This window comes from Balaenoptera musculus, chromosome 1 (genome assembly GCF_009873245.2).
Source record: "Balaenoptera musculus isolate JJ_BM4_2016_0621 chromosome 1, mBalMus1.pri.v3, whole genome shotgun sequence".
In the NCBI taxonomy this organism is placed as follows: domain Eukaryota; kingdom Metazoa; phylum Chordata; class Mammalia; order Artiodactyla; family Balaenopteridae; genus Balaenoptera; species Balaenoptera musculus.
Window position 1 is genome coordinate 57798916 of NC_045785.1, and position 21875 is coordinate 57820790.

General features: G+C 39.9%; 1 protein-coding gene across 3 annotated transcripts in view; it reads right to left on the bottom strand.

Moving 5' to 3' along the window:
- The window catches only part of SLC35D1 (solute carrier family 35 member D1), a 59583-nt gene that overhangs the window by 5396 nt on the left and 32312 nt on the right, over positions 1–21875 (bottom strand). For 2 of the 3 annotated variants that reach the window (XM_036856650.1, XM_036856640.1), the window contains 3 exons: positions 17807–17874; positions 16600–16678; positions 12925–13007 (listed from right to left, as the gene is read on the bottom strand). In XM_036856650.1, the coding sequence (XP_036712545.1) occupies positions 12925–13007; positions 16600–16678; positions 17807–17874 (230 nt within the window). Of the gene's footprint in view, positions 1–428; positions 3534–12924; positions 13008–16599; positions 16679–17806; positions 17875–21875 lie in introns of those variants that run through there. The other variant, XM_036856657.1, reaches the window with a different exon arrangement.

A 21875-nucleotide genomic window follows, 5' to 3' on the forward strand; every position in this document is an offset into this window, starting at 1 on the left:
AGTGGTTGAGAATCCGCCTGCCAATGCAGGGGACACAGGTTCGAGCCCTGGTCCAGGAAGATCCCACACACCGTGGAGCAACTAAGCCTGTGCTCTAGAGCCCACGAGCCACAAATACTGAGCCCAAGTGCCACAACTACTGAAGCCCGTGCACCTAGAGCCTGTGCTCCGCAACGAGAAGCCACCGCAATGAGATGACCGCGCACCGCATCGAAGAGTAGCCCATGCTCTCCACAACTAGAGAAAGCCCGCGCACAGCAACGAAGACCCAAAGCACCCAAAAATAAACAAATAAAATAAATAAATTTATTTTTAAAAAATGGTTACATCTGGACGGTAAACAAAATACCAAAATAAACAAATAAATAAATAAATAAATAAAATTTATTTTTAAAAAATGGTTACATCTGGACAGTAAGGTTATAGGTGATTTCTATATGTATTTTCTGCATTTTCAAAAATAAGCATTCAAGACAAAGAAATATTATTTTTAATAAGAGTGAAAAACATCCCAGTAAGTAAGCAAACATGCAGACCCTGGGGAGATTCACAGAGTTGGCTTCTCTCCGACTGCAGTCAAGTTCCCAGTGGAGAACCTGTCACCTGGGCCCTCAGGCTCTGCACTGGCTGCTGCTACCCCTCACACTTGTCTACCACACCTAACGGCAGGAGCGTTCATTCTTTCGCGACAGTGATTACTCTTGTGTACTCTCACCTGGACTACATAGCCTCCTGCCCCAGTCACTAAACTGAAAGCAAGCTGGAGGAGCTCAAAGAGCCGACATGCTACACTGCCCTGACCAGCTCTGCCGTCGAGCCTGCCACCTGTGACTCCCTAGGGTCTCCAGCTGGCAGCCTAGCCTACACTCTTTCGGATGTCTCCATCCTGGATTTGGCTCCTGCAAATAAGGAAGCAAGATCAGGCATTCAGGGTACTAAATAATCAAATTGTGACAATTTATTAAAGTCTACTACATGCCAGGCATTTTACATACATCTCCTGCCACTATAATATCCCTTCAAGGTGCTCATTTTAGGGATGAAGAAGCTGAGTCCCAGAAGTCATAAGTTACCTTGCTCAGGGTCACAAAGCATCTTAATGATGGACCAGAATAAAACCCAAGTCTGTCTCATTTTCTGCACTGAATCGGCTTCCTCCCTATAGCCCCTGCTCCACTTGACAGTGCAGGTACCTGTCTTTATTTTGTTCCCATCAGCCTATGAATTTCCCAAGGCTTTACTCTTAGCTCTACAGAGTGCCTTACACAGCCTGGCACTTTGTAGCAGCACAATTAAATAACTGCTGAATTGCATATCTGCTATGGCCCCATTCAAAGAAAGGAGCCTCACGAACCCATCCCTGGGCCAGTGTTCACAGAGCTTCATCTTTTCCTTCATCTGGTTGCTTTCTTCCATTTCTTTTTTCTTCTCCTTTTTTCCTTTCAGAATTTGATCCGACTCTTCTGGAAACTTTTCTTATTTATCTAATGCATCAAGTAGATGATTTCCTTGGTAGCTGGGCTAGGACCCAAGGAGACAGCTTACCATAGCCTTCCCGATCAAAGCTAAAACTTCTTTGAGGTTCACATGTACATCTACATGATAGTCAATTTCCCTTTGCTTCCAACCCCACAAAAAAGCAGAAGGAATGATCTTTCTTACTTTCATCCTATCCTCCTCTAGATCCCCTCTCCCATGACAACCTAAAACATAACAATGCTTTCTTTTATTTCTCCTGTCAAGACCATCTATTAGGTTCATGTTAAGCCGATTTCACCTAAATAGAAATAGTGGAGCAATGTAGGATAGAAGAAGACAAAGAACGCCCTGGAATTTACTCTGGACTTCCTCCTTATGGTGATCCTGGGGCCCTATATCCCTAGCATAGTTAGTGTGACAAAAAACATGGACTCTGGAGTTAGGTGTTGGTTCAAATTTTGAATGTAACTGCTAGCTCTGTGCCCCTGGGCAAATTTGTTAATTTCTCTTGAGATTCTAGTTCTGTACTAAAAAGATAAGAATAATACTATCTACCTAGACTTGTTTGAAGAATAAATGACATAACACGTATAAAGAACCAGGCCCTAATCCTGGCACACAGAGTAAGCAATCAGGAAATATTTATTCCCTTCTCCCCACTTCCATGTAAGCTCCAATACTCACAGGCTAGAGGCGAGATGCATTGTTAACAAAAGGTAGAGTGGTATAATAAGGTATAATAAGAAGATTCCTGATGCAAGAAAAGGGCATCTTGTTACCACAGAGTTGTTTAAATAACCAGAGCAAAACCAAAACACAGAAACCATTATTCTTAACTCTGGAGATTAAAGAGTACAGACTGTTCAGTTTATCACAAGTTCCAACATGAGGCAATAATAAAAGGCTTTCATCTCATCTTTATTCCTGACTTGATCATTATCAAACGTTTACATTTTCAGAAATGGCCTTTCCTGAATCACCTGAAAAGAAGTAAATATTCATCAACAAAGACACCATGTGCCAAAAAGCAGTGATGAGTTAATGCTGTGGAAAGAATATAAATTGCTTCCTAGAAGCTTTGGGAATGTGGGGAAGCTGGAAGGAGGAGATGAGGAGGACTGAGAAAAGAAAGGGAAAAACCCCAATTTGGGGGGGAAAGGCCTATATCTAAATTTTTATACATCACTATCAAATGATTCTGAATCAAAATCTTCTGCTACTTCAAAAAACTTCTCAATCTACTGGCTCTATAAATATTCACACTAAAGTTGACCTCTGATACTTTGGAATTGGTATTTATATATTCGACAATCCTAAATACTGATTTTTAAAATCTTAAGCAATTCTCCATCTGCCTAATATTCAGATCATAGTACTACCAATTATTAATTCACTGAGACCTGCTGTGGCAGACACAGCCAGGAAAGAGACAGAAGAAAGAGACAAAGCAACAGTGTCCCGCAGACAGGGGTCTAGTTAGAATACCACAAGGCTGGCTGGCAAGCGCTGGATAGTGCCATTTCACCTGCTCTGATCCACTCCTGAACTTCCAGAGATCAGGCAAGTACAACCTACCTCTCCGAGACCTACGTAGCCATGGACATACTTACCAGCCTCGTACAATTAGAAATCCATCCTACAGACGTATACTAAAAACGCCCTCCATGTAGCAGCTCCATGGCCGCGGACGAGAGTGTGAAGGAACAGGCTGTCTCCATCTCCCCCTGCAGCTGACCTGTCTGTTCACAGGTGTAGCCAGGTAGCTCTGCCTCTTAGATTAGACCCTGCCTTCCATATTCCATGGGTAAAATATGTCAACCAATATCAAAACCTATGAACCAAGACAGTTTGACTTTTACTGCGATTTCCTAATACACACAATTTCTGCCGAATAATTGAGGCAGGGCCTCTGAGTACATTCTTCCTCCAGTGACCAGGGACACCCCATCTTCACTCCCCACACAGCAGCTGCTGGGGACCCTTTTCTCATCTTTCTCACCAGGCACATAAAGCAGAGCTATGTTGCCTCTTCATCTATCTTCCAGAGCTCCTATCTGAACAAAGGGAAACAGAGAGGTGACACAAGGTTGACTAGAAAGCATTTAACTGTGGACTCTGTGACATTTGCAAAATTCTATAATGTGGGGCAAGTTACTCTCAGAACCTTAGTTTCCACATCTGTGAAATGGTGATTAGAATACCACCCTTACAGGATTGATGTGAGAATTAAATTATATAATTTATTTATATAACGATGTTATATATAATTATATGTTAAATTATATAACTAAATTATAGACTTAATAGGACAACAGATCATTTTCAAAAGGTTAATCAGCATACAGTAGACATCCAATAGGGGTAAAAGTCAAAATGCTAAGGCATACCAGGGACTAATACTGCCAAAAAGCAAAAAGAAGAAAGGGGTTTTGGCAGTTATCGCTTCTCCCCCATCTCTGTGGCTGCACACCAATTTATTCATCCAGAAAATCAAGGAGTCCTAAGTATAGCAAAACCTTCCTGGTTTTGGTCATCCCAATTAGGCCTTAATTGTATTATGAGTAAGCAAGACTTGACCTAACCTCTACCATCTGTAGTGTATTAGTAACTCTCAAGAGTATTTTCCTAGCTGGGTATTCATCCTTCCCATTATGAGACATTCAAGGCACTTTGCACTCGGGCACCAACCTACTTCTCTAGCACAGTCAGCCCTCGGTACCTGCGGATGTAGAACCCACAGATACAGAGGGCTGACCATGGGACTTGAGCATCTGCAGATTTTGGCATCCACGGAAGGTCCTGGAACCAACCCCTGGAAATACCGAGGGAGGCCTGTTTCACCCTTGTGAAATACGTCTTGCTCTAGCTGTACTGGAGTTCCTACCAGCACCTCCCCGGCCTCCACCCAACATCTGCCTTTCCAGCCCCACACTTCTGCTCACGCAGTACTGCATGGCTGGAATACCCACCCTTCTCTTTCCCACCTCTCCAAATCCTACCCACTGGTCAAGTCCTGGCCTAAGTAGCCTTTCCACTATGAAATCTCCCAAGCAACTCTGTGATTTTAGTTCCTGAGACTACCACAACCTTTATTACTGGTGCCAGTCTGGATAGATACTTTGTGACCTTTGAGTGATGATAGCTGTTGAAAGCTCTTTTGAGGGAATGTATTAAAAGGGCCTCGGCATTGCTATTATTAATGCCATATAAATGCCTAATGTTATTATAAATGCTATGTGATTCCTATATAAATGAAAGCCATTACTCTTAATATAAACATTTCACACTTCCCCTCCTCCTTTGGTCTAATCTCATCACAGTAGCCAGGGTGGTCCTATTAAAACTAAATCAGATCATGTCATTCCTCTATTCAAAATCCTCCAACTCTCTTCCTATCTCTTAAAAGTTGTCCCTAATCTGTCCCCAGCCCATTACCTCTATGGCCCCATCTCATTTCAGGCACTCCACTCCCACCTGCCACACTGGCCTCCTTGCAGGTTCTTGAACACACCAGGCACACTCCCACCTCAGGACCTTTCCACTTGCTCTGCCCTCAAGAAATCAGTACACCTTTGATACTGATCTCCAACTCGGGGCTGAGTCCAAACTACTCAAGCATTTCCATCATTTTCTCCCCTACTTCTATTCCTTTTTCTTTTCTGCCTCTTGAAACACCTTAAAATGTGGGTAGAGGACTCCCATCAGAACTTTTAAAAAGATAATATATTTTATGTGTTTCCTACACCTGGAAGAAGTTCCTTCAAATGTCATTAGTCTCCTGCAAAATAACTTTAGACCTAATGACCACATGACATAGTTTCACAGGACTTCCTCAGGGTGAATCAGAGAAGTTTAGTGGCAGAACTAGGATAGACAACTCTAGCTTAAAAACTGAGCACAAGAAAATCGAGGTCATGAAAAGTGAACTATATGTGAATAGCTAGCAGCAGTACCCATAACAAAACACACATTTTTTGGCTATATTCCATTTCGGTGCTCTTCTGTAAGGAATTATACTATAACCGAGGGCTAGCTAACCTCCCTACATCCTATTTAAAAGTCCAAGTTATTCTAGTGAGATGCCAGTTATTTAACTCTAAAAAGCCTGGTAACTGTTACAGCAGCAGCAACCAACTGATACTACAAAACATGTCCTCTCTCTCTCCAAATGAGAGAGCTACTAAGTAAAGGAAAAGCTCATGTCCTTACTTCAGGAGAAGCCTAGAACCAGAAGAGAGTCTGCTAGGATAGAATTATTCAGAAGGAGGAGTCTGGAATTAGGAAGCAACACATCCTTTTAAGGAAACAGGCAAAGGAGTCCAAAATGAACGAATTGTAGATTCAGGCTCTGGGCAGAGATAGCTAGACCAAAGTCCTCAGAACCTAACTCTGGAGCTAGACTCTGAGCTGCACCATGACCCACCCCAAAGACTACATAGACTCTAGTTTGGTGTCAGAAGCTACAGTAAAATGGGTTGTGTTACACAAAAGGAGGCTGACTTAAGAGTTATATAACCAGTATGATGACATATCCTGAAGGGATATGAAAATAAATTTATTCATCTATTCACTATTTACTAGACTGCAGTTAAGAAAATGTGGAAGGCAATCAAGGATTGAATATTTACCAGCTGGGTAGTATGTGGCAAGTTTCTCAGCCCCTCTGTGAAATGGAATATTCACAGCATCTGTCTCAGAGGGCTGTTTTGAAGATTAAGTGTGGAGTACTTAGGGCAATGCCTAAGCATAAAAAATATTGTCTGGTATTCTGTTATTATTATTACTGGTTGGATGCCTATTATGGATCAGGAACTGATAAATACTGACACAACTATAAATAAAACAAGTGATTTCTACCCTCAAATAGCTGAGAATCTAAGGTAACAATGGCTACATATGGTTTACTTAGGTTACATTACAATTAATCAGTCAGTTACTGAATGATAAATTCATTACCGGGTGAGAACTTGGACTCTGGAGTCCAACCCATCTGGGTTAAAATCCTTCTATGACTTACTAGCTATGTGACCTTGGCAGAGCTATGAGTGAATGCACCATGTCTCTCTGGAGCACGATGCCTGGCACACAGAAACAGGCTCAATGCATGCCTTCAGAATGCATTCAACTCAAACTTTCTAAGCCTCAGCCTCCTCATTTATAAAACAGTGATAAAAAAAGAACTTCAAAAGAGTGTTATGAAGAATTAGGCAGTTCAACAAAGAAAGGACAGTATTTTCAACAAAAGGTACTGGAACAACTGGATATCTATTTTAAAAAAACACATACACAGGAAAAAGAATCTTCATCCAGACCTCACACCACATATAAAAATCATTACAAAACAGGCTATATACCTAACTATAAAACCTAAAACTGTAAAACTTCTAGAAGAAAATATAAGAGAAAATCTTTGTGACCTTGGGTTAGGCAAAGATTTCTTAGACACAACACTGAAAGCACAACCCACAAAAGAAAAAAAAACTGGTAAATTAAACTTCATCAAGAATTTTAAATTTTGCTCTTCAAAAGAGATTAAGAAAATGAAAAGCAAGCCATGACTGAGAAAAACTACTTGCAAATCACACATCTGATAAAGGACATGTATCCACAATATACTGATATAAGGAACTCTCAAAACTCATTAAGAAAACAACTCAAGTTTTTGAAATGAGCAAAATATTTGAATAGCCATTTTACCAAAGAATACATACAGATGGCAAATAAGCACATGAAAAGATGCTCAACATCATTAATCATTAGGGAAATTAAAACCACAATGAGATACCACTACAGATCTATTAGAATGTCTAGAATTTGAAAAACAAAGACAAACTGACAATACCAAGGGCCAGGATGCGGAACAATTAGAACTCTCACACATGGCTGGGGGTTACGCAAAATGGTACAGACACTTTCGAAAATAGTTTGGCAACTTCTAACAAAGTTAAATATACACTTACCATACAGCCCAGAAATTCCACTCCTAAGTATTTACCCAAGTGAAATGAAAACTTATGTTCATACACAAACTTTTAAACAAATGTTTTAGCAGCTAACACAAAACACCTAAAAACTGCTAACTATGCAAATAACTTTCAGTTGATGAATGGGTAAACAAACTGTGATGCATCCATAATGGAATACTACTCAGCAGTAAAATGGTGCAAACTACTGATACATGCACACCACAGAATCTCAAATGCAACACGGAATCTCACATGCAGTATGTTAAGCGAAAGAAGTCAGACCAAGAGCTACATAATATTATGTATCATTATATGACATTCTGGACACCATATGGATGGAAAACAGATCTTTGTAAGGGGAGAGGGGTTCAATGCAAAGGGACATAGGGAGATTTTGGGGGGTAATACAATTATTTTATTCCTTGAATATGGTGGTTACATAACTGTAATAGTTGGTTACATAACTGTATGCATTTGTCAAAACTTGCAGAACTGCACAGGAAAAGGGGGGCATTTTACTGTATTTAAATCATATGTTAATTTTTTTTTTTTAATGGAAGGGAAAAAAAAAAAAAGAATCACAGATAAAGATAAGCTCCAAAGATTCTACAAATTCTAGCCTGGGCAGTTATGGGGATGATGATGTCATTATCTGGAGAGGATACGTTACTCGGACCAAAGCCACAGGCCAGAGCCCAGCCTCTGATGAAAGTACAGAAGCGTGTTCTGTCACCACCCTTCACTGTCCATTCCCCACTTGCTCTGCTGCTTTTCTGGGCTTGGGTGAACAGGCACTAATTGGCCACTGGAAAAAGGCACTTAGGGGAGTTAGAGACAGCCAGGCTCTCCACAGAGCCCTACTGAAAAAAACAAACAAACAAAAAAAGCCTTCATAAATCACAGTATCAAATTTGAATGGAGCCTGAGAAGCTACCAATGCAAACCTCCTGCTTCCTGGAATTGAATCGTATCAGAGGGGGCTATTTAAACTTTTCTTAAAACAGCAAAGAAACCAGGCGGGGTGAAGGGGAGCTAGATGCATCTGAGTTTAATCAGAGAATCCTTTAAGAGTACAGTTTAATTAGTGATTTCCTTCAAAGTGCAATCAGCCAAGGATGGACTGACACCATGTCCAATCAAAGTGAACTCTAATAAGTAGCCAATTTAAGTTTGGTTTTCACATTTAAAAAAGAAGTAATGTTCACAACCTATGAGTCTGCTGATTAACTAGTGGAAGATAAGTCAAAAAAACAATAAAACCATAATTTTCATTTTAAAGAGAAAAAGTGAAAGGAAAAAAAGGCAACATATACTTTCCTTTACAAATGCTGTAAAGCATGTTGTAATGGAAAGAGTATTTGAAACAGAAGGTCACCTGGATTTTAATCCCAACTCTGCAAATAATTTGAACGCTGACTGGTGACTAAGTATACTACTTATTGTCCTTAATCTTATAATGAAACAGAGATTAAAGAGATACGGCATGTAAAATTTATTACAATAAAATGTGAAAGCAATTAGGAATTATTAAAAATACTACAGAGGGGAAGAGTACCAATGACATCATTATCAACTAACCTTGCTAGCAAAACAGTACTGTTTAACCAGAACTATAATGCACTACTTAACACAAAAAGAAATTCCACTGGAAGAATTTTCAAGATGTTACATATGTTAGGCTGACATACGTTGTAACATTCCAGCATACTCAGGCACTTAGAAGTTTTTTTAAGTAGCCTGAAACGTGAAAAAAAAAAAAACCCTAATATTTCTTATAAGATACTATAAGAGATTTGAACTGCAGATATCTGCAAATGCAAACAGCAGCTTTTATTTCATTTTGACTATCAAGTTCTCATTTGAAGGGGACAAAAAGAAAATCAGGGCATCTCTGAATCGGGTCTGTAACATGTCATAATGATTCTTTAATCTAGATTTTTAGAAATGAAGGAAACTCAGGCCACATCCAAAGTCAAAACTGGTTCACCATGTTGATCCTTATATCCTGGCCCTTCTTCACAGCTATTAATGAAAGAAACTGATATTTACTAAGCATAGATGTGAAGCAATGAATCAGGTACTTTACATTCACTGGATTATTTCATTCCAACAACTCTAAAGAGATAGGTATTTCTATCCCAAACACATAAGAAAACTGAAGCTCAGAAAAGATAAACAACTCATTCAAAATCACACAGGGAGCAAGCATCAGAAGTGTGACTCTGACCAGGATCTGAGACTCAGCTACTCATCTTCCTTCTATAACGTGCAGTCCTCAGGTATGCTTACATACCCATCCTCTCACCAACTCCTACCCCACAAATAAAAAATGATTTTTCCTCTAAAAGACAAACAATAGTGGCAAATAAATGTCAGGGAAGGGGAAACAATGAATTACTAACCTATTAATAATATTAGTATGGAATATTAAATTCTCATATTGATTCATAAGAAAGGTAGAATAGGTATTATCATTTGTTTACATTTGAAGAAATAAAAGCTCAAGAGAAGTTATATACTTTCTTGCAAATTAAAAAAAAAGATACTACCATATTCTAGAAAAGAGTTTTATAGTTTCCAAAGTGTTTTTTTACCAATCCATACAGCAATATACAGCAATCCAATCAAGCAAATATTTATTAAGCAATGACCAGGATTCATTCTAGGAGCTTGGGGAACGTGAGGGAAGAATACAGGCAGAGATCCATACCCTCGTGGAACTTACATTATAGCAGCGGAGATAGAAAATAGGTAATATATAGAAATAGAAACAGAAAAGTAGAATAAGAGGGTTTGGGAGTATCAGAAGAGGAAGAGCAGGCTGCAATTTTAAATAAGGTGGTCGGGGTAGACCTCCTTGAATAGGTAACATCTGAGCAAAAATTTATAGGCATAAAGGAATTAGCCACGCAAAGTATCTATCTGGCAGTATAATGTTCCAGGTAGAGGAAATATCCTGTCCAAGCACCTAAAGAGAGAGCATGCCCTGTATTCTAAAGGAACAGCAAGGAGGTCTGTGTAGATGAAGTGAGGTGAGGGAGAAGAGAAGCAAGAGTTGAACTTGGAGGACAAGATGGGGATAGATCTTGTAGGGCCTTGTCAGGACTTTGGGACCTGGAGAGACATGGGGGAAGGGAAGTAAAAAGAAGAGTGACATGTTCTGATTTACCTTTTACAAGGAATATACTGTCAACTCTTGAGAACTGACTAGGGGTGGGATGGGGGGATGAGTTAAACCAGGGATACAAGTACAGAAGACTAGGCAGTAATCTAGGCAAAAGATGTTGGTAGCTTAGATGATGATGGAAGTTATGCAGATGGTGAAAAGTGGTATTCTGAAGGCAGAACCAACAGAATTTGCTAACAAACTGGATACTGCATATAAGACGGAAGAGTCAAGGATGACTCCAAGGCTTTTGAACTGGGAGGCTAGAAGGATGGAGGCTCCATCAGCTGAGATGCAGAGGCTGTGGAGGTGGAAGAGACTTTGAAGAAAATAAAGGAGTTCAGTTTTTGACATGTCAGCCAGAGATGTCAAGTGGGCTACTACATATAAAAGTCTGAGTTCAGGACAGAGGTCTTTAAAATCTGAGAATTTTAAAGCATATAAATAGTGTTTAAAAGCATGAAATTCAAAATTCTCAAACTGAAAAAGATCTTTCATGCAAGTCACCCTCATCATTGTTGAAGATAAATAAAGTCTAAAGAAATGCAGTGATATGTCCAAGGTTAGACACATATAAAGCAACTCTAACAGAGCTGGTATTCTTTAGCCTTGAATCTTCTTGAGAACACTGCATTGACATCTAGCACAATAAATAAAGGATTATTCTTTGAAGGCTAAATAAAAGGGGTTCAACTTCCAGAAAAGACTCCCCAAAAACTGTGGATAAAATATGGAACCACTGTCTCTCCCTTTTCTTAAAAAGCATTATTGAAAGACATGAAATGTATAGTTTAAAGACAGCCTCTTCAATAAGTGGTGCTGGGAAAACTGGACAGCTACATATAAAAGAATGAAATTAGAACACTCCCTAACACCATACACAAAAATAAACTCAAAACGGATTAAAGACCTAAATGTAAGACTAGACACTATAAAACTCTTAGAGGAAAACATAGGAAGAACACTCTTTGACATAAACCACAGCAAGACCTTTTTTGATCCACCTCCTAGGGTAATGAAAATAAAAACAAAAATAAACAAATGGAACCTAATGAAACTTAAAAGCTTTCGCACAGCAAAGGAAACCATAAACAAGACGAAAAGACAACCCTCAGAATGGAAGAAAACATTTGCAAATGAAACAACAGACAAAGGATTAATCTCCAAAATATACAAACAGCTCATGCAGCTCAATATCAAAAAAACAAACAACCCAATCAAAAAATGGGTGGAAGACATAAATAGACATTTCACTGAAGAAGACATACAGATGGCCAAGAGGCACATGAAAAGATGTTCAACATCACTAATTATTAGAGAAATGCAAATCAAAACTACAATGAGGTATCACCTCACACCAGTCAGAATGGCCATCATCAAAAAATCTACAAACAATAAATGCTGGAGAGGTTGTGGAGAAAAGGGAATCCTCTTGCATTGTTGGTGGGAATGTAAATTGATATAGCCACTATGGAGAACAGTATGGAGGTTCCTTAAAAAACTAAAAATAGAACTACCATGTAACCCAGCAATCCCACTACTAGGCATATACCCTGAGAAAACCATAATTCAAAAGGACACATGTACCCCAATGTTCACTGCAGCACTATTTACAATAGCCAGGACATGGAAACAACCTAAATGTCCAATAACAGATGAATGGATAAAGAAGATGTGGTGCATATATAAAATGGAATATTACTCAGCCATAAAAAGGAACGAAACTGGGTCATTTGTAGAGATGTGGATGGTCCTAGAGTCTGTCATACAGAGTGAAGTAAGCCAGAAAAAGAAAAACAAATATCGTATATTAACGCATATATGCGGAATCTAGAAAAATGGTACAGATGAACCTATTTTCAGGGCAGGAATAGAGATGAAGAGAAGGGACATGTGGACACAACCACGGGGAAAGGAAGGGTGGGACAAACTGGGAGATTAGGATTGACATATAAACACTACCGTGGGTAAAATAGATAGCTAGTGGGAACCTGCTATAAAGCACAGGAAGCTCAGCTAGGCACTCTGTGACGACCTAGATGGGGTGGGGTGGGAGGGAGGGGATATATGTATACATATAGCTGATTCATTTCACTGTACAGCAGAAACTAACACAACATGGTAAAGCAATTATACTCCAATAAAAAATTGTTTTTAATAAAATATATATATATAGTACATTGTAGGCACTCCATAAATGTTTGTCTAATAATAAATGAACAAATTTGCTGTGTAACAGTCTAAGCTTACTGTGACTATTTGACAATCCAAATCCACTAATCAAAGTGGTTACAGTTAAATATTTTTACTTACCTGATATTTAAGCCAATGAAGTTTGTCCATGTGAAAATGTAATCTCCACCAAAGACCATTCCAATATAAGTTATTAATATATTCTAAAAAGAGAAATGGCAATATACTGTTTCATAGGTTTAACTGAACTTTTTCAATATTCATATAAACTCATCCATACAAAGACCCAAACATATATCCTTAAAATACAAAAACAAATAAACAGAAAATAACAAAAACCTAATGACCCTAAAACGAGTGTAGTATGAGCATGAACATTAACTAATTAAAAAACAATGACATCAGTCTCTTCCCAGTCTCTCTCTGGAAGCTAAATGCTTTCACCGATACTGAAGAATACTAAAAAGATTATCAAACTTTCCCTGCCCTGTGGCTGACATTATCAATCTAGATAGAAAAGCACTGCTATTACTAGGGGCAGAAAACACCAAGCCACGTTTAGCAATCTCAGAGAAGAGTGCTTTTCTCCTCCTGTAGAGGTAGCAGTTGACTTGCCAGGGGAGAGTGAAGAAGGAAAATCTGCTTACATGCAAGCATTTTCCCCTCTTTCTTGAAAAGGAAAAAAGGGATGGTGGGGAATTTACCAACTAAAAGACTGTTTCTAGAGCAATCTTCCTTGGCACCTTATAAAACCACAGGGGAAGTCATCTCAAAGTAGCATACCTAAAATCACCTCTCCCAACTCCCTTAAACTCCCAGGTGTAAACATCTTCTGCTTATCTCACTCCCTTTTTGGCTTGTGAGATCTTACTTCCTAGACCAGGGATAGAACCGGGCCCAGGGCAGTGAAAGCGTCTGGCTCCCTTTTAATTATCCTCAGACCGTAAAGGTGAAATAAAGTTTTCCAAAGTTTCATCTCTTATTCAGTTCTTCCCTAACCTCTCTTCTTCCACATTAAGTCACTGCCTCCCTCTGTGCTATTACAACTGCCAGAAACGGTAAATGTCACAAATACTTTTAGTACCTGGGCTCTCTCCGATTAGACCTGTGAAGCAGAAAGTATAGTGCCACAGTGTTTTTAAGAAGCCAAAAACAAACTTCAAAATTATTTTTTTAATGGAGTACGCTTTGAGAGAGCATTCAAAATTATGTCAGCCTCTTCTAGGTCTAAGGATGGAGACAGAATGTTACTTTAGAGCAGATTTTCTTATTATTTGAGAGGAAAAAAATAAAATTAAATACCATGTAACAGTAAACAAGGCTGGTAGGCAACTTGGGAAAATGTGTAACAGGACCTCTTGGAGTACAGAGATCCAGGGAAAAGAGAGATTAATTTGCATAAACTGCCCAAGGAACTTCAGAAAGGGAAAGGACTCAACCCTTGTTGCTCAAAATCAGTCAGAAGTTAGAAAAACTTTTTTTTAAAATATTTATTTATTTATTTGGCTGCGCCAGGTCTTAGTTTTGGCATGCGGGATCTTTAGTTGCGGCATATGGGATCTAGTTCCCTGACCAGGGATCGAACCCAGGCCCCCTGCATTGGGAGTGCGGAGTCTTAGCCACTGGACCATCAGGGAAGCCCCAGAAGTTAGAAAAACTCCAAGTATATATTAGGGTATCCTAACCAAGGTTTTCTATCAGAAAAGACACTCATGCTCCCAAAGTAGAACTTACCAGGAAGCACAGAAGAGTCTGCGCTGGTAGCTCAAAACTAAGACTGCAGTCTCAGCCTTCAGTATACCTGAGACACAGCTGGAAACCCTGATGATTTCCACACCCTACTTTAGAGATTCTGATTCAATACATCTGAGGTGAGCCTAGGAATTTCCATGTTTAACTAGCTCTCCTAAGTAATTTTCCAACCACACTCAGGAGAAACAAGGAATGCTGACCCAAGGGTTTATGGGGTTAGGATCCTCAAGCACAGAAGGAAGCTTGAAGCCTGCTGGGAACAGTAACTGAGCTACAAGGGTTGTAACTGGGAGGCTAATGAAAGAAGCTCCACTGTGGCCTGAGACACTCCAAACCAGCAAGGACATCAGGGTACTCCCGTCTGTCTGAAGATATCAGACATCCTTTAATAGCAATACCACATGGCCGTGAGAAGCGACAGCAATTCTAAACCACAGCTGACCCTTGAACAAAGCAGGGGTTAGGGGTGCAGTGGAAAATCCGACTGTAACTTATGGATGGCCCCCCTTACCTGTGATTCAGCATCTGTGGATTCAATAACCACAGATGGTGTAGTACTGTAATATTTACTACTGAAAAATATCCGAGTATTAAGTGGACCAGAGCAGTTCAAACCTGCATTGTTTAAGGGTCAACTATAATCAGATAATCCATTTTTTTCCCCTCCCTCTAGAGTTTGGAAGTAAAACTGCTCCCTTTGGACTAAGCTCATACAGTTCTGTGGGGAGGAGGAAATATCAAAAGAAAAGTACTGGACTTTATGTTAATGAGAGCATGACTGTATCTGTACCCCATGCTAATAATGATAAAGAACGTACACTAAGAAATTCTAAGCAAATAGGTTTAGTTATCTGCTAAATAACTTTCCCTCACCATCCTTCTTCTTGGTTAAAAACATGGCACCAACTGTTCTGTCTCTCATGTTCCTACTGTTTTTATTCTGAAAAGGCAAGTCATCTACTTTGCTCTTGAAGCACTCACTTTACAAAAACCGAAACAGGGCTGAGAGCTAATTTGGGGGCTGAAACTGTCTCAGCCAGGCCAGGCCTTTGAATGCCTATCTCTAGCTTTCACGGGAAGTCACACAACTGATTTGCTATAGTTTAATTTAGAATTCTATTCACACCAAGCACTCCAAATCCATGATTTGAAGACACAGACCTTCTGAAGTTTTAACCCAAATCTAGTTTCTATAATGAGGTCAGGCAGACACAGCTCCATTGGGGGTGCAAAGGGAAACACAGCAGAACAGTACAAACTTTGCCTCTGAAACCCCTTCCCTTGCTATTGACAAATGGGGCACCAGAAAGTAAGTTCCAAGGGCAAGTGCACTCTTTCCTCCAAATGATCCAGGACCTACCTCTATCTTGCTTTTTTTTAGAAAGCAAGCCTACCTCACTAATTCTTTTGGAATTCAGGGATGCTGTGGCCTCTTGGATCTTAAAGCACCAGAATCACAAAGTCAGATGAAAGAGGCCTCAGGCTTCAAGTCACTAACTGCAGCTCAATATTCAAGTCAGCTTGGCTCTCCTGGCTGAAGACAAATGAGCCTCCCTCAAATAAAATGGATCAGGAGGAAATGACATCACTGGAAATGTCAGACACAGCTTTTAAAAGTGGGCCATTTAAGGTTTGGCTCACGCTTAGGAAAACTCTCTTGATTAGCTTTTGGCACGCATCCTTTTCCTACAGAACAGCCAGAACTCAGCGAGGCAGAGAACAATTCTCATTGGGAGTTAAAGGGACAAACCTATCAGTACCAAGCTAGTCAGAAACAGGGCTGATTCTCCTTCCTCTGCTCTGAGATGACACATTCTCCTTTTCCCATACTCCTCAGACCTAAGTTGCCTGAAAGTAGAGATGATGCTTTCCCTGAGTTCTTAAGGATTGTTCTAGAAACCACCCCACAAGTCGTCAAACTACCAAGGCAACACATGAGGAAATAAGAATGATGGGGCTTACGGCCACAGCCAGACTTATTTTAGAGGAACACTTTTCAAATAAAGAAGGCACCCAAAAGAGAACAGTATTTTTTCAACTCACCTTAATACAGCCAACTATTGTAGTTGTAAGAGCAGAATTATACTGAGTGCAGAGTACTGTGGCGTACATCAAGATAAATCTGGAAAAAAGAAGGAAAAGGTATCTTATAAGTAAGATTCAACTGCTGATTTTATAATAACCTCTAGCCAAGAGAAAGTGTTGGCCATGCCAGTACATTCTACTAGTCACTGATTGACTGTGAGCTTTCCCTACTTCACTGCTGCTTATACTGCAGTTTCAGATTGTTTTTAATTTCATTAAAGAGAAACACATGTACATTTAACGATCAGGTGCTTTTCCCAGCTACCGCACCGAAACCTTGAAACCACCATTCACAATCATGAATACTCTTTTTAGATCATAGTCCTAATTCACCTAACCCAGACAGAAAGCTCAGGTCTCACAGACCCTGGCTCAGATGTGCATGTCACATGAGGCCAATATGATTCCAGACCAGGGTGAAGGCAAGAGAGATTCTTAAGGATGGAAGAAAAGCAAATGAGAACTACTTTAAGAGGGGATATAGTTCACTTAACAACGAAGTGGCAGCAGTCAGCAGTCCCAGATTTTACAATGAGGCTTTGAAGCCTGACTCAGTACCAAGATATCATGTCAACTTTATTTTGAAGCATCCAATCACTATGTACCTAGCCTGTGCCAGATCCGGTTACAAATATCGAGTGAAATGACTGGTTGAGGGAAAAAAAGCATTAGGGATATTTGGAGGTGAAGAGAAGAGGCAGATACAGCACATGTGCAGATACCCTCTTGCCTTCTACAACCTGGCAGGGAGAAGTCAGCCCTAAATTCAAAGGCTGCCACTGCTACCTACTAATTCTGAAAACTTAGACAATTTACTTGAATTCTGAGCCTGCTTTCTCATACGTAAGGGGACAACAATATCTGTCAAATGGTCAATGTAGAAATAAAATTAAATAATGCATGTTGAAATATAATGGTGCTTAACACATACTAGCTTATTGGGTAAATATTAGTTTTTTTCCTTCATCCTTCTAAGCATGACTTTGAGATCAGTTTGGTAGCCCTGAGGGCACATTCCCAAGGGTGGTGAAACCACCTGAATCTGGAGGTTTATCCTAAGCTGATACACTCAAGAGACAGGACAGGATACTAAGAAATGAGGCAAAAAGACACTAGAACAAATCTGTCTAGGAAAACTATCTGTTAACAAGGCAGCAAGGCTTACCCCATCACACAAGAGAGGGTGAACTGCAGAAGAAAGAGGGTGTCGGCCCAGCCTTCAAAATCCATTGCCTGTAATACACAAGAAAGCCCCGGACTTTAGAGCAGGCTCTCAACATCAGCCGTTCCACTCATCAACCAAACTCCTGTGCGCCTGCTCCCGCCACACTCTGCCACATACATACATTTCCCTGCATCGCTCCAAGCGTATAGAGTGATGTTCAAGAACATCATATACATGGAGCTGAATCAACAAGCAGTTTTGTAAGGTTTTCACCTTTCCAAAATATGTAAGGTGAGGGAGATTTTGTACTTCTCCCTGTTGGTACAAGGAAACTGATATTTGCTTGAAGGCGCAAGCCATGTCCTACTAATCTCAGCAGTTCTCCCAGATGGCTGGTATTAAATAAAGGCTTTCTCAAACCTTAACACGTATTTCTTCCCTGTAACGTGCGAAAGCTCAAGTACAGTCTTAGTTACACAAATTCAGCTGAGGTCTGCCCAGGAAGAATTCCTATTTTGAAACAGTTGATTTTGTAAAAGCAAGATTTCTGTTGTTCTGTTTGTTTCGAAGCCAAAAGCAAAGGAATGAATAGAAATGACAGGTGCATTGATCATCTCATTTCTCATCCAATAGAGAGGGTTTGTCTCTCAAGTACATAATTTCTCTTGCAATATGAGTTTGTCAGGCAAATATGAGAAACGCTCCACTTTTTCTCTCTCTGCCAACCTGTCCAGCTTCAACTCTTGCCACTTCAACATAAACCTCACAGCTCCAGGGCTCCAGCAATACCAGGCTCCTTGTGGTTTATAAAACATAACCTGCAGTTTCAAACTCACATGCCTTTGCCTGGAATACCCTTCCCCTCTACATTCATCTGACTCCTGCTCACCCATCAAACTAAAAGTCAAGCAGCTCCTTCGTGGGGCTTTCCCAGATCAAGAACTCCTTCCTTTGTGCCTCAGCAGTACTTCTCTAGTGCTCTTATCTCTCTGAACTGCAACTCTTTCTACACCACGTCTACAGACTGTGAGCTCCCTGGTGGGAGGAACCACATCAAATTAACTGAATCACATTCCGAACACAGTATTTGACAGACAGTAGACATTCAATCTGCTTACAGTTCTTTGTTGAGGCATAACATATAAAAAATAAAATTCACCAATTTTAAGTGTGTAATTCAATGAGTCTTGAAAAATATATAGTCATGAAACCACCATTACAGTCATGATAAAGAAATTTCAGCCTAAAACCATAAAACCTAGAAGAAAACACAGGGAAAAGCTCCTTACCACTGGTCTTGACAATAATTTTTTGGCTATGACACCAAAAGCACAAACAACAAAAGATAAGAGGGACTACATTAAACTAAAAGGCTTCTGCACAGCAAAAGAAACCATCAACAAAATGAGAAGGCAACCTACGGAATGGGAAAAAATATTTGTAAACCATATATCTGATAAGAGGTGAATAGCCAAAGTATATAAGGAACTCATATAACTCAACAGCAAAAAAAAAAAAAAAAACCAAACAACCCAATTAAAAAATGGGCAAAGGAACTGAGTAGACATTTCCCCCAAAAGGAGGCACAAATGGACAACAGGTACATGAAAAGGTGCTCAACATCACTAATCAAAAGAAAGACGCAAATCAAAACCACAGTGAGATAGCACCCCACACCTGTTAGAATAGCTGTCATCAAAAAGACAAGAGAGGGCTTCCCTGGTGGCGCAGTGGTTGAGAATCTGCCTGCCAATGCAGGGGACACGGGTTCGAGCCCTGGTCTGGGAAGATCCCACATGCCGCGGAGCAACTGGGCCCGTGAGCCACAATTACTGAGCCTGCGCGTCTGGAGCCTGTGCTCCGCAACAAGAGAGGCCACGATAGTGAGAGGCCCGCGCACCGCGATGAAGAGTGGCCCCCACTCACCGCAACTGGAGAAAGCCCTCACACAGAAACGAAGACCCGACACAGCCAAAAATAAACATAATAAATAAATAATAAATAAAAAATTAAAAAAAAAAAAAAGACAAGAGATAACAAGTGCTGGAGAGGGTGTGGAGGAAAGAGAACACTTGTGCACTGTGGGTGGGAATGTAAATTTGTACAGCCAAGATGGAAAACACACACACACAGACACACACAATGGAGCATTATTTAGCCATGAGAAAGGAAATCCTGCTTTTTGCAACAACATAAATGGACCTTGAGGGCATTATGCAAAGTGAGATAAATCAGACAGAGAAAGACAGACACGGTCTGATCTCACTTACACGTAAAATCTAAAAAAGCCAAATTCACAGAAACAGAGGGTCAATGGTGGTTGCCAGGGGCCGGGGTGTGGGGGAAATGGTGAGAGGTTGGTTTTACAACTTATAAGATGCGTAAGTTCTAGGGATCTAACGTATAAGCATGGTATTATAGTTAACAACACTGTATTATATACTTGAAAATTACTAAGAGAGTAGATCTTAAGTGTTCTCACCACAAAAAAAAAAAGGCAGTTATGTGAGGTGATGGCAGGGTTAACTAATGCTACTGTGGTAATCATTTCCTAATACATAACTGTATCAAATCAACCACTGTACAACTTAAACTTACACAATATTAAATGTCCACTGTATCTCAGTAAAGCTGGAAAGAAATATTTACCACCCTAGAAAGTTCCCTCCTGCCCCTTTACAGTCAGTCAATCCCCTCTCCCATTTACAGCCCCTGGGAACCTCTGATCTACTTTCTTACTAGAGTTTCACCATTCAGTAATTTCATATAAATGAGATTGTACAGTATGTACGCTTTTATGTCTGGCTTCTTTCACTTGACATAATGTGGATGGCTTGGTTCTTTCAGTAAATGCATCTTTAATTTTATAATGAACCGTCCAACTGTTTTCCAAAGTAGCTATAACGTTTTGTATTCCCACCAGCACTGTTATGAGAGTTCCCACTGCTCTACATTCATATATACACTTGGAACTGTTTGAGACCATCCAAGTGATTAAATAAATGGTAGCTCATTATAATTTTAATTTTTTTTAGGTCATGAATCAATTTATTGATCACAAATAGCATTGAAAAAAAAAATAGAACAAAATAGAAAACAGGGTGTATTCCGTGTAACAAGAAATATTTTTTTATGAAATTTTGCCTCATTTATGTGTGCATGGGAGTGTATACTGAATCACAATATAATTATTATTTCTAACTGTATGTAGAAGTCAAATATTTTGAGAAATATTGGTCTAGGGGATCAAATGTTATTTTTAGGGTTAAATGTTTAAAATATTTATACACTGACATGAAAATTGTAGTTTCTACCTGGCCGAAGCATGGCAACATGGCAAGACTCACACAGATAAACCGGAGTAAAAAGTATTACAGACCTAATACTTTTTTTTTTTTTTTTTGGCTGCATCGGGTCTTAGTTGCGGCACATGGGATCTTCGTTGAGGCATGTGGGCTTCTCTCCAGTTGCGGCGTGCAGGTTTTTCTCTCTCTAGTTGTGGTGCGTGGGCTCCAGGGCAAGTGGGCTCTGAAGTTGTGGCGCTCGGGCTCCAGAGCGCGTGGGCTCTGTAGTTTGCAGCGCACACAGGCTTAGTTGCCCTGCGGCATGTGGGATCTTAGTTCCCCAACCAGCGATGGAACCCAAGTCCCCTGCGTTGGAAGGCAGATTCTTTACCACGGGACCACCAGGGAAGTCCCCAGACCTAATACTCTTGAAGAAACAGAATACATTCTATTTCACACACAGACACCAACATCTTTTGTCTTGAAACTTGTAGCACTTTCCTCTCTTATAAGTTCCGTTTCTTCTTCTTTTTTAAAGCCTTCATAAACTGATTACTGGCTTTGAAGTCAGACCTGCATCCAGATCCCAAATCCACCATTCCCTATGTGTATCATTGTAATTTTAATTTGCATTTCCCTAATCACTAATGAGGTTAAGCATCTTTTAATGTGCTATTTTGCCATCAGTACTGTTTCTTTAGTGAAGTGTCTGTGCAAATCTTTTCCAAATTTTATTCAAGTTATTTGTCTTCTTACTACTGAGTTTTAAATTAAGTTTTAAAAAA